The sequence below is a fragment of the Equus quagga genome, chromosome 15 (genome assembly GCF_021613505.1).
Source record: "Equus quagga isolate Etosha38 chromosome 15, UCLA_HA_Equagga_1.0, whole genome shotgun sequence".
NCBI classification, from domain to species: domain Eukaryota; kingdom Metazoa; phylum Chordata; class Mammalia; order Perissodactyla; family Equidae; genus Equus; species Equus quagga.
The window spans coordinates 2,138,441-2,152,237 of NC_060281.1; the positions used below are offsets into that span (position 1 = coordinate 2,138,441).

The window sequence follows — 13,797 nt, forward strand, 5'->3', positions numbered from 1 at the left end:
TATTACATTGATATATTGAAAACAGAGACATGCATGAATGAACTTTTATGATAAAATTCCGTCACCAGTGTAAGTTCGAGGCCTGCTCACAATTTTCTTTACTCTTCCTCTCACATCCTACTGTGCTTTTTTCCTATTGTTGCTGTGTAATTTTCCTCAAATCCAGGCCTTTTATCAATTACTACCTAAGCAGAAACATACATGTACAGATCCATAAGAGTGATGCTGATAAATCTGTTCTTCATTCTCCCCAAAACCAGAAAAAGATTATTTTTATTTTTATGTTTTAGTAGAAGAAAAAATTCAAAGGAGAAGGGGCTAAAGGAAAAGGGGCAGGCAAAAGAGGAAGAAAGGAAAAATTCAGAGGACTCCCAGAGTCAGAGGGGATCTGTCTGACCATCTTCTCACAAATGGCTGTTTTCCCATCATAGGGAGGCAAGCGCTACTTGGCTCCAGCCGACCCTAGCTGCCCCAGCATTATCAGAAGCTTCTAAATTTCCAAGAAGAAACTGACAATTCTTTTTCCTAAAGGTGTAATCTCCTAAATTTTAGATGTTGCCAACTAGGTAAAAAACAAACAGAGAAAACCTGTGTAGTTCCGACCAAACGCATCTGCAGGGCAACTTCACTCAGAGTTTGCAGTCTCTGACTTATATTCTTATGGTACTCTGTTTATCAGACAAAGGATCTTCCATGAAACAGAAAATCCTGGCCTGTCCTCTCAAGAATGAAAGAAGTTGAAGGAAGGGCTTCCTTTCCTTTACCCAGATGACGCCTCGGAGACACTCCTTTGTGAGGAACCGTCCGCCCGACCAGAAGCCCCGAGCTTCACCCCCTCCGTGCGGTCTGCGGCTGGCTCAGAACCTGTCGCTTCAATCTGAGCCCGTGAAGCTATGGGAACCAGCTGACTTACCTGAGACTGCACAGTTCACCCTGTTCTCCTGGCCCTGGCAAAGGAGCCTAAACAGAGTCATCTGAAATGTCTGTCTGTTCAAGCAGGGCTCAGGAAGGGGCTATTTCCTAGGTCCCTAGTGGAGTAAACTGCAAACCCCAATTCAAAGAAGCCAGGGGGAACTTCAGCCAGGAACTGACTAGACACTACATGAGAAACTTATGCCCAAAGGCTCTTAGATATGACAAGGGATTTTTCTGCCACTCAAACCTGACAGTGAGTATAATCTGACAATTATCTTGTAACCTCAGGAAAAGTTATCTTACACCCAACAGAAAAAGAACGTAAATATTTCATTAATATGTTGTTTATATTGATGACATCTTGAAATAATAAAATTTTGGATATGTTGGGTTATATAAAACATTATAAAAATTAATTTTACCAGTTTATTTTGACTTCTGCAAATGTAGCTAGAAAATTTTAAATTACACATATCTCAGATATTTCTACAGGATATCTTAGTCTAGGAATACCAAGCCATCTCTTTAATTGCTGGAGTGTATAGTAACTGCCCCAGAAATAGCACTAGGTGCACAAAAACCAGGCATAGCTTCTAAGACCACAGGGATGCTCAGTCCCAATGGGTCAGCTGAGGGACTTCCAATATCCACAGAGAGAGTCCAGGCATGGATACCTGAAAAAACATGGGAGATGCTCCTACACCATCTACACTGACCCTAAAACAATAGTTAACCCATGTGAACTCAGTCTGAATTCACCAGTGTTTCAGAGACCTAAAAGAGGATGCGGAAACATCTGAAACTAAGAAGCACAGCTCAGAGGTTTCTTAAGATGGACTGGAGACCACAGGGGATGATCAGATCCTCTCACAGAAATCAAAGAACTAACAGTCTTGACTCTTCAACTTTGGACCCAGAATAGATGCTCTGAGGATGTTCTTTCTCCTAAGGCAGAGGGTAAAGCAGCTGAACAAATTGGAGATTCCAGACACTCCTTTTGTCAACCTACAGAATAAAGGGACCACTTCTACCAATTATGGAGCCAACAGCTCCAGCTTCTAAATTCCATTCCCAAGTTAGCTGCATGGGACAAATGGGGTCAGAGCCTGTAATACTGACATTCCCAACTAAGGATGCCCAATCTTATGTATAAGTTAGGTACTACTCTACATAAGGCAAAAATCACCTATGGACCAACTTACCCTTAAAAATCCCTTAGAAAGGCTCCATGTTGGCAATCAATATATCACCTCTCAATGAGTAAAACACATTCACTTTTCCTTCCAGCTTTAAGAAAAAAATTCTCTGTTTCTTCAGCTGAACAGTAGCTAACATAGTAAACTAGCATTGAGGGGCCATACTGTACAAAAAATATACACATCTTCAAATGTTCACGTTCAATGCATTGAGAAGCTCATGTTATGACAGACATACAGGAACTGATACCAAATGAAGGAACATCAAATTCAAGCCAACCAGATGAGGGGCTCACACTATGACAGTATGTGGGGACTGAGACTGACATTTGGGATCTGGGACCAACAGGAGGAAGAACATTTAACATGAACGGTTAAATAGGAATCAATAGGAACAAAGGAGGCTAACCCAATCCATTTAATACTAGCTGGTTAATTTTGGCTCCATTTTCATGGGCCTTCTTCCAATGAATAAGCAGGAAGCCCAAAAGAAGGGCATCCCTAGAAGCCTCCAGAATGCTGTTCTCACAACCTTGTCAATAATAAAAGACTTCTGAAACAGCCAAGTTCTGAGGCAAATCAAGGAGACTAGGAAGGTGGGTTCTTGGGAGAAGGTGCGCTCAGCCGTCACCTTTCCTAAGTCCCACTCACCCAGGGCTTAGCAGAACTCCGACCCACAGAGGCTCAGCCCCTTACAGCCTTTGAGCTAATCCTGACCAAGCCACACCAAAAAGGAATAAACAGGACAATCAGTGACGGCCACCTGGATTAGTCCTGCATCTCTAACCCTGCTATCTGGTGTAATTCTAGCCACCAAAGTTGGTTAGGTCTGCATCGGGTGATTCAGTCTAAACATCCAAGCTATGGTCTTATTTCTTGATTTACATTCAGTTCCCTTTTTGATTGGCTGAGGCCCTGACATCCCACCCAGCTTTGTAAGCTCCCTCTTGCAAGGGCTAAACATGCTAAGTCACTGGACTATATCCTGCTCTAAAATGGCCAAGCCACTGTCATTTGCCTTGACTCTGAAGACCACCACCAACTCAGATGGCGTTTAACCTTCTTCTTGCCTTCACAATTATCCACATGCACAAGACACTTTCATCAGTAGCATCTCTCATCTTAAAAAATGATTCACAGCAAACATGAGGTTTCAGAATCATTACAGGAGAGGGGACGTGGAAAGTAAGGAAACAGTGGTCTAGAAACTTTTGCTGCCACTCCTCACCCATCAAAACGAACTCCTGAGGCCCAGCCATGTGCCACACTGCACAAATTATAGAAATAGTTAAGAGGCGAATAGAGTACTGAATTATTCTCTTTTGGGGAGAGGGAAAGAGGGAGATCTTCTGAAGGGAAGATAATGAGAATAGCCTGATAGACAAAATATATTTTAAAAAGCTTTGTTTCCCCGTTGATACCAAATACAGACCAAACAGTAATATCAAACAGGGACCAAGACAGACACACAGAACTTCTGGAGCACCTCCTCTCACAGTAGCGGCTCTAACCATGTTATTTCACTTAACTCTCATACACATCCGAAAGAGCTACGATTACTCCATTTTACAGGTGAGGAAGCTAAGGAGAAAAAGTTTACATAACTTATCCAAGGTCACACAATTAGGAAATAAGGGAAGAAGGACCAAAACCTCAAATGTGTCACACTCCATGGTCTGTATTTAAACTTGCATGATTCTAAAGTCCACACCTGAACTGTTACAGGAAACAGACTCAACGATCAGCCAGCCATGAGGCATATGTACCCTTACTAAAGAAAAACAAACCAGAACGCAACAACGAAACAAATTACACTTGATAAATTAACTACATTCAATTTTCCAGGCAATTAACATTATTCTCTAATTATGAAGTCTTCAAATTTCTTATATCTCACAAACACAAAATCTGAAGTTTTAAAGGCGTTGTTCTCTTCTAATTTCCTGAAAATTTGTGTTTAAACAGTTGCCTAATAAAAGTGAAATATATTATCACTAATCTTAGAACCGACACTTAGATTAAGTAAGCACTCTTAGAACACTGTTAATTTTGGATAACTGTGACATCACAATTTCTATATGATAGAAAACCCATAGAAAAAATATTTTTTAAACATAAGATAAAAAGAATGTTAGCGGGGCGAGCCCCATGGCCTGGTGGTTAAATTCATGTGCTCCACTTCAGCAGCCCAGGTTTGCAGGTTTGGATCCCAGGTGCAGACCTACACCATTCGTCAGCCATGCTGTGGCAGTGACCCACATGTAAAGTGGAGGAGGACTGGCACAGATATTAGCTCAGGGCTAATCTTCCTCAGCAAAAAACAAAAACAAAAACAAAAAAACCCATAAAAAAACAAAAAAAAACACATTAGCTACTTCTGAGAGTATTTCCATGGTCGACTTATTACATGAAAATGCAGTAAAGAAAGAGAGAAAGAACTTTTATTGCTCATTATGGGATACTTAATAAAAGCTACCTCTAACATTATATGGACAATGGGAAAATAGGATTTAATTTATTAAAATCAGCTCATATAAACTCTTCAGGGACACATCTATGCTATAAAACAAACAGGCCAGAAACATAATACAGAATGCCTTTGAATATATCACATTATTATATACCTTAAAAACCCCAGAATAGCCCAAATTACCAAAAACTAGTTACTTGTTTTAACATAAAGAGAAATTTGGGAAGAACCACAGCCATCATCTTCTATCTAGTTCGGGGATCTGCCCAGCATTCCTTCAAAGATTTTGTCTTACTGATTATCTCAACAGAGAACAATGCTCAGAACCAGAACAAAAAGAATCAGGATCCTCTCTGAAAACTATTCTTAGAAACAATGTTTTCTTAACAGCCTATGCTTTCTTGTTTTCTTTAGTCTACCAGTAACTCTGATGTCAGACAGACCTGGATTCTAATTAAGACTTGCTAAACCTGTTTTCTCAAATGGAAATAATATTTATAATTCGTAGGTCAAAAGGTAAGGCATAAAAAGATAATATACACAAATATATACAAAGCACTAAACATGGTACTTGGTGCATGGTACTCAATAAACAGCTGACAATATGACTTTATTTTATCTCAACTTTTAAACATGATTTCATTCAAGGAAATGTCTATTCAAAATAATGCAACTCATCTAAATAGGCTATTACTATAAGTTTCAATTACATGGCTTGAAAATATTTTCATTTATAGGCCACCGGACCTTAAAGGGAGAAGAGTTGGCTTCCAAGTAAGATCTTCGCAGGTGTTGGGAAAACCAGGGAAAAAACAAGGCAGTGAATGTTTCAACTCTATTCAAAGAATTTTTCTACTGATTTCACTCTTTACAGACATTTCTCTGGCTCTCCCTGCACAGAGGACTATTTCAGAACTCTTCTACCACAATGGGGCCCTCTGCAAGCATTATACATTACTATACTTATTATGATATATATTATACTTACTATATTTAACACAAAACGGTTATTAATTTTACAGAACACGACTGGTGACAGCCTTCATTCTAACCTTATCTGCCTGAGGAAAACAATTTTCAGTCTTAAAGTAAACCTGAGTAAGAACGAGGATGGTTTTAAAATCTGGGTTTCTCAATTCCAGAAGACAAAAGTGATGGCAAGAGGAACACAGGCTTCCAAGGTCTGAGAGCGTGACTGCCAGTGAGCCCTGACCTTGCTGCGTCGACATTTACAGCTAGCGGCATTTCCAAGTGAAGCCCACGACGCTGGCAACCTGAAGACATCAAAGAGCAGACGTCAAGATACCACTGCTCTAAAAACAATCACGAATGAAGCGGCTGCATCCTATTCGGCAACTGCCAGGGGATTTCAACGAAGGAATGCTTCTAGTTCAGATTATATGAAGAACCGGAGCAAAAGGGGATTTCATAAAACTTAACAGAAATGTTCCACAATACTATCAATAATAGACTTTTATATTGACAACATAATTTAGAAATACTTTCTATATTATGGACGGTCTGAAGAGACCTAGACCCATCAAAGGAAAAATATGATGACGTCCTCAGAATGCATTCTTGGTTGAGAGAGAGTTCAGAAAGATGGCCTCATCGAAGCAAGAATCACCTAAGGGGTTATTCAAGTCGAGAGATGTCTTAATGGTATAATATGCCTAATACCTTTATATTCCTGCTAAGAAAAAAGAGACTAATTTTTATTAAATTTAGCATATTATTGATAACTAAGTATGTACCTGTTGAAAAAAGACCATCTTCAAAAATAAAATGTTGAAACCCACTGTGGAGGTATTTCACTCTATTCCTTCTGAAAACTCTAGACCTGCCCAGCACCCTGTGCCATACATACAACTTTTCTAAAAACCACTGGGTCCATTACAAATGCTTTTTTTTCTATATCCCCACTCTGCTTCTTATTCTTATTCATTTCTAAACTTTCTTCCTGACAAACAACTCAAGAAAAAAAGCCAAAACACTACTCACTTCAAATCTTTACGCTCCCATCTCCATCCATTTATTTAAATACGCACACGTACATATCACAAAACTCGCTTTTAGGCAGCTTTTCCTCAACACCTAGAATCAAGGCAAAGGGGACCCTTGCCCTTTCTAATCCCTAAACAACCCCCCACTCCTGAGCATCTGTATCTACAGCAAACAAAGCTAAAAATGTAAGACAACAGAAACTTACGAAGGTAACCAAAGATATACATGTAACTCTTAACAGCTCCTTCCAGTCTCGAATCCTGGCCAACAAAGGGCACGTCTGTTCTGTACACCGAATGCTGCAGCGTCTCTTGCACCGTACATAAACATTAACTAACCCAAGCTGATCCTCAATTCACAGCATTCTACTAGACTTTTCACAGAACTCTGCATTTAAAAAAAAAATCTAAATTCCAGTTTGAACTGGGATTTAAGCATTCAATTATATTGTTACTATATAGTCTAAAACAGACAGATATTAAGTATTTACATAGCAACTTTTGTCTGTGGTGGCTCTAAGCATGTTTTAATTGCTAAGGTTTACTTTGCTATTGAAAGATTACTGGGTGGCCACCTTTTTAACCCGCATATTACAGGTAGAGACACCAAGGTATAGAGGTTAAGTGGCTTCTACAAACTAATGTCATGAGTCATCATAAGAGTTTAGATCTTCCGACTTCTACTCCTGTGCCTGCTGTTCACCATGAATCTTTACATTAATTTCTAAGAGCACAGAAGGAACTCACTAAAAATACCAACAAGAATTTGTGGGCATTTACTTTTTAATTAATAGTTACTTAAAAAGACTTGCCTTTGAAAGGTGGGAAAGTTTCCTTCAAAAGCTGCAGTTATCTCTATTTGCATTGTAAAAATCATTTTTAAAAAATCTTAAAAGCTGAGGAGTTCATCACCTCCTACCATACACAATAATTGCTAGTTCTTCCAAAAAAGGTGTGTGTTTAATGACACCAGATCCTAAACTGTCTCTCCTTCTAGTTTTACCTCCAGTAACACTTTGAATAGGAAACAACACTTTTTTGCCTTGGTGTTTCCCTTATGTACAACAGATACAAAAAAATTCAATTCCTACCTGACACAGACAATGTAAGGAAGAATTTACTGTTTGTGGACTGCTTTGAGATTCCAGAACGAAACACATAATCCAGGCGATCTTCAACCCTAGAATAAAGGCAAACTTCACTGAAAGTAATAGTTTCAGCAGATGACTTCAAAATAAGATACTATACCATTATTCATACAGAGACGTTTTATGTAAGCCAAATCTTGACCACAACGAAATGGGAGGAAAAACTTCCAAAACTGTTTAGAAAGTTCTTCTGTCCAATTCAAAAATTTAATACTTCTGTTTCACATATCTGTCGTTCATTAAGCACGATAATTCTACTAAGTTAGTAGAAACTGTATGCACTTATTAATGAGAACAGAGACCCTCAAGAAAATGATGCAATCAACTGCAATTGTAAATATACAAAACATCAAGTTAATAATGAATTTTGTAAAATAAAATTTGTTAAATTTCATTTAAGGTTAGTTCTTGGACACCCATATTTTCCGGAGGACAACAAAATTTCCAAGTGTTAACCTTATGTTCGTAGGTCAGCCTTTAATAAATCTTAACCCTTAATACTTTCATCAAGTCTGTACTCAAGTTGCTTCTCCCGGCGTGTCACGTAAACACAATTCTTAAAAATTAAAGCTTCAATCAGTAAGAGTACCAGGTTTATTACCACTGTCACTCTTTTGATGATATTTCCAGTCAGGAAAGAAAGAAGATGAGGTTTATTAAACTGGAAGCTAAACTAAGAATACTGGGTGGATACCTAGCTTAGGCAGAAAGCAGAAGAGACTGGAACTCTTCAGGGATTTAATAAAATGTCAAACGGACTGAAGTCAAGTGGCTCGATCTATGCATATAGAAAGAACGGTTTTAGAGAAAAACAAAACAAGATCAGATACAAGAAATGGGATGAGGATGCAAAAGGACGAGAGGACGGGGCCATCAGCCGGAAAGCGACGAGGCGGGGGACCAAGAGAGGCAGGAGGCCTCCGAGGGCAAGGTGGGGCGCAGGAGGAACTCCAGCGCAAAGCGATGCTGAAGCGCACACACCAGAAACCAACAAAAGAACCAAGACGAAGGACCCAAGGACGAAAACGAGAAGGAACGACGGCCAAGGAAGAGGTGACAGAGGCCAGGGCGAGAACCGGGGGCCGAGGTCGGGGCGTCGGGAGGGACCAGCCGGGATGCTCCGTGCGGGAAGCCGCGCAGGGTGAGGGGCCGCGGCGGGCGCGGGGCACGTGGGGCGCGGGAGGTCGGCCGCAGCGCTCCGGGAGGGGCCGGGTCGGGCGGGGATGCAGCCCGGGCCGCGGGCGCGAGGGCGGGGCGGGCTGCGGGAGCCCGGGTCGCACCAGGGGCGCCGACAGCCCTGCCGCCGACCCCCATGGGCGGGGCCGGGTTCGGGCGCCGACGGGGCAGCGGGCGTGCGCGGCGAGGAGGCGGCGGCCGCTTCCTGCGCCCGTGGGAACGGGGACGAGGGGGGCGCGAGCCGGGGACGCAGGGGACAGCGGGCTCACCTCTCCCCGGCGCGGCCCCGTCCGCCGCCTGTAGGGCGCGGGCGCCCGCGGTGCTGCTGGAAGAAGACGGCCCGGCCCGGCTCAGCACCATCCCGCCGCGGCCGCTCACATAGCCATCGGGCGCCCGCACCCGCCGCCGCCGCCGCCGCGGAGCCGCTCGTCACCGCCGCTCGGCGCCCGGCCCAACGCGCCCGCGAGCATGCGCAGTGCGCCCACCGGCGCCGGGCCGGCCGCGCTACCTGCGCTCCTCAGGTCCCGCGGCCCCGCCCCCGCGCCTGTCCCCTCCCCTCTCGCGGCCGGGCCCCGCCTCCGGGCCCGGCGCCCCGCCCCTCGGCCTCCTCAGAGCCCCTCAGCCGCCGCTCCGGCCGCAGCGCCGACCGAGATTTCCAGGGGTTTGTCCGCCCGGTCGGGCTCGCGCCCCAAGTTCCCGCGAGAACGGGAGGTTTGCGTCAATCCCGAGCGCGAGCCCGGTGGGAGCGCCCGCTGCGGGGTTAGGGAGCCGGCCGGCTGCGCGGTCGGCGCCGAGCTAGGGCGCCCGAAGAGGGCCAAAAGAGCGCGCGCCGAGCCCTCTCCGGCCGCCGCCGGCCCGCGCGCGCCTCGGGACGGGAGCGAGGGTGCTGTGCGTCGGCGCCGGCCCCGCCGCCCGCGCACGGGGGTCGCGGGTCTGGAGAGATGCTGCTCTGGCTCCCGCTCGGTTCCCGACGCCCAGACACGCGAGGAGGGGCGGCCCGGTGGCGTCCTGCGCGCTCGGATTCCGGGAGCAGGAGCCCGCGCTCGGGACGGCCGTGGGGGACGGCGGTGCGGCGACGTGCCCCGCTCACCCCGGGTCCTGGCGCCGACCGGCGGCACGTCTGGTGGTGCGCAGAGCTCAGCGCGTTGCTCGAGCGCAGTCAGCGGAGGAAGGAGACGCGGCTGCGGCGTGTGCGTCCAAGGGCATTGGGACGCGGACGGCGGTGATGCTTGTACGACACGAGTGCACTTATGGCCCCGAACCGTGCTCCTAAAAATGGTTAAAATGGTAGATTTTATGTGATGTATGTTTTACCACAATAAAAATGATTTGGAAAGAAACAGCTCTGTGCACTCATTTGGAAGTCGTGGCGATGCCTTGTAGTTTAGGCCATTTAGGGAGCAGGTTTTGAATATAATTTAGCCTTTGCCTTTTCTTCTCCTTAGTCTGTATTTTTAACGTGATTCTAAGTGCCATGTTGTCCTATGATAACCAGTCTATTGGCATTTGCATGAATGGCTTGCTTTCTTGGTTCGTAATAGCCCAAAACGATTTTACTATCCTTTCCTGTAAGGGCCTTTATTGTTTTTTTTGTAATTTGAATTGTAAAATTGAAAGCCTTTTTCTATTCTTTTAGTTCTGTGTCTCTTGGGAAAATATACAAAATATCCAATTCAAATTTCCACATCTATGCCTTCTCTAAAACACACCCTGTGCCCACTTTCTTTCCCTGTTACATGGTCTTTTTATTCAAGTCACATTTTAAGACGTCTATTTGCGAGAAAGTACGAATCTTGGAGGATACCAACAGGAATAACACAGTACTTGTGATGCGATGGGTGTAGTGCGGAGATAGATACACAGGGAACTACTGGAGCTCAGAGGAGGAGCATGAATCCAGTTTAGGTTGGGAAAGGTAATAAGTCAGGAAAGACTTCCAGGAGAAAATGATTCTAGAGAGCTAATGAAATGCGAGGGGTGGGGGATAAAAGGGGAAAGGAATCGCTTGAACAAAACTATGCAACGAGAATCTGATCTTTGCACAGAACTAAAACTAAGAGCAATTTGATGCCACAATTTGGGGGTGTGAGGCCAGAGAAGAAGGCAAAGGTCAGATCGTGGTGCCCTTTGAAAGATTTCAGGAAAAGATTAATTCAGCTAATATTTTTGATTACCTATTCAGTGTGTGCCAAGCACTGTACTAGCTACTAGGATTCAACGAAGATTAAGAGTCAGTCCCAACTCTCAGGGAGTTGACGATCTAGTAGCGGGAGACAGGCACCTTAATGTCATTAAGAGTTAAAATTGGGGTAGGCGCATGGTTCTTTGGGAGCCCAGAAGAAGGGCACTTAACCTAGAGATTTAGACGAGACTTTCTGGAAATTATTCATCAGCCGAAAAATATAAAGTAACCTAAAGAAAACTGGAAAAATGGTAATATCTCCTGACATACAGACTTAGAGTGCAGAAAGCATTGATCTAATTGTCAGATTGCCTGGGTTCAAGTTCTAGATTCTGCAGTGTACTGTGTAATCTCGAGAGTCTCCTAACTTCTCTAGGTCTCAAGTTTTCTCTCATAACAAGAGAATCACATTGCATAGTATCTAAGGTCCTTTAGAAATTTCATGATTCTAAATTTACTTCCCATTTATCTCTCCACGTTTTGAGTCAGCCTGTATGCTGCTAATTAACATTTTTGTGTCACATTTAATGTACATTAAGCTAAGTGTTAGGTTATATGTGTCATTTTCTATCCAAGTCATGAGTGCTCAAAGAAGGCAAGGTTTGGAATCCTTTTTATCCTGTAGTTGGTTTACATGATTTGACTTTGGCGTAGAATGTTTTTGAATAGTTACTAAATCTTTCTCACTGGAATATTCCCTTAAACTGCAGATTATGTTCTCTCTCCCCTACACAGTTACACAATATTGGCTCAGCTAAAGATTGAGACACTAGGAGAAATGAATATTGTAAATTTGGAAATAGCCCTGTGGAAAAATGTCTGTATTTGTCCGTTGCTAGACATTAATTCAATAGGCAAATAAGCCTGCTTTTTCCTTCCCAGACTTTATAATTTTTAAACTATGCCTGTTGCTGTAGGTAGGTAACTATCAACTTTAAAATTTTAAATTAAAAAAAAGATACAGTCAAAATTATTCACAACTTTTTCCAAGAATGTGATTCTTTTTGGCATTTTATACAGGAAATTCTGAATTCCTTTTTTTATCTTTTTATTTTTTGGTAAGAATCGGAGTATTGTCTAATAAATAATTATAATATTAACAAAATACTAACGCCCCTTCTGGGGCAGTCACTCTTGTCTCCATGCAAAGTAAAGGATTAATCATTTGCAGACACTTGGGTGAGTGCCCACAGTACTCAAGGGTAAGGTTTTATTTTAAAGGTTATATAATCTTAACAACAAATATGAGATGGAGCAAAACCAAGTTTCTTTATGGGGCTTCCTTCACAGGTTACTAACAGCTACAAACCAGAAGGGCAAATGTGTTACTTCATAACTTAATGTTGTAACATTGTTTCATGACTTAATAGCCATGGCTTTTCTGGAGGAACCACCAGATAAAACTCAGTTACCAATATTTTCTTGCTGGTAATGTAATAGCAGACCTTCAAAAACTTTTCTTTCCTCTTTTTTTTTTTTTTTTTTTTTAACTGTTAATATTGCTTGCTTCAGAGAGGGAAACCAGGATGCTGGGTGCTTCCTGAGGAGAGGGAAAGAAGACTTTTTCTTGTATGTTCTTGCGAGTTTGAACCTAGTGATTGTATTAAAGGAAAAAATATTTGAATCCATGTAAAATGAATGAAAATGTTAAAATGCATATAGCATAGCCTTTAATAATGATATAAAGAAAAAAACCATGATAGCTACATAATTGATTGAACTGCAAACAGGTTTTTGCTATGCAGTGTGAAAGGGGTAGTCAAGCAGTGATGTCTTGGTTGTGACTCAGCTGCTCTGGATTCCTCAAAGACAGAGTGTCTGCTTGGATCATTCAGAGAGAAACTGTCAGACAGAAGACATTCCTCCCACCACCATCCTGCTGAATCATTCCTGTGAAGTATAATTATCTAGTATCAAGTGACAGTAATGAAATGATTTCTGAATCATTCTCTTCCTTACATGTTTGGAGCTCACCATGGTGGGGTTTTTAAATAATATTTATACTAGTTACCATCTGATCTATGATAGCATACATGTTAGGGCACTATCTTACTCTTCTCATGACTCACAGGTTCCTATCTTGAGTCCTGATCTTTAAGCCAACTCTAGACACATGGCTTCTGCTTCCTATCAGCCCTGTTGCTTAGCTGTCCTGCTGACTCCTCTTAACATATTCCACACTAGTCTCCTCCTGCTTGCCTTTCCCTGTCACATCCAGCTCCATCTCCCTCCAAACCTTCTAGTTTCTGTTAATGACCATCCTTTCGCCCATTTACCTAAACTCAGAACCTCACAGCCATGTTAGTAACTTCACGAATTGAGCACATAACAAAAATTTGAAATATCTTTCCAATATCTACGACCTCACACATTCTGCATAACTTTCTTTTCTAGCTTCCTGATCTGTAAGATGGATATCATAATAAGAAGCTACTTCCTGAGGATGTTGTGAAATTATTACAAAGATCTTTTATCAAAAAGAAACGGTACATGTTTTTGATTACAGACATGAATCACTTAACAACGGGTCACGTTCTAAGAAACTTATCATTAAACGATTGTGTCTGTGCAACCATGGTAGAGTGTACTTACAGACACCTAAATGGTGTAGCCTACTATACACCTAGGTAATACGGTATTAAGGGACCACTGTCATATATGCAGTCTGTTGTTGAAAAAAACATCCTTATGCTGGCATCATTGTATT

The 13,797-nt window shown here is 42.7% G+C and overlaps 2 protein-coding genes across 8 annotated transcripts in view; one reads left to right on the top strand and one right to left on the bottom strand.

Moving 5' to 3' along the window:
• Window positions 1-9,315, bottom strand: part of FAM135A (family with sequence similarity 135 member A) — a 111,343-nt gene extending 102,028 nt beyond the window's left edge. For 5 of the 7 annotated variants that reach the window (XR_006885254.1, XM_046639333.1, XM_046639330.1 and 2 more), the window contains exons 1-2: window positions 9,178-9,315; window positions 7,676-7,764 (exon numbers count right to left, since the gene is read on the bottom strand). The gene's annotated coding sequence lies outside the window, so the exon portion shown is untranslated. Of the gene's footprint in view, window positions 1-7,675; window positions 7,765-8,426; window positions 8,499-9,177 lie in introns of those variants that run through there. The other 2 variants (XM_046639327.1, XM_046639328.1) reach the window with 2 other exon arrangements.
• A 61-nt stretch (window positions 9,316-9,376) lies between these two features.
• COL9A1 (collagen type IX alpha 1 chain) overlaps window positions 9,377-13,797 on the top strand; it is a 163,119-nt gene continuing 158,698 nt past the window's right edge. The window contains exon 1 of the mRNA XM_046639779.1: window positions 9,377-10,195. Within this exon, the coding sequence (XP_046495735.1) occupies window positions 9,377-10,195 (819 nt within the window). The remainder of the gene's footprint in view (window positions 10,196-13,797) is intronic.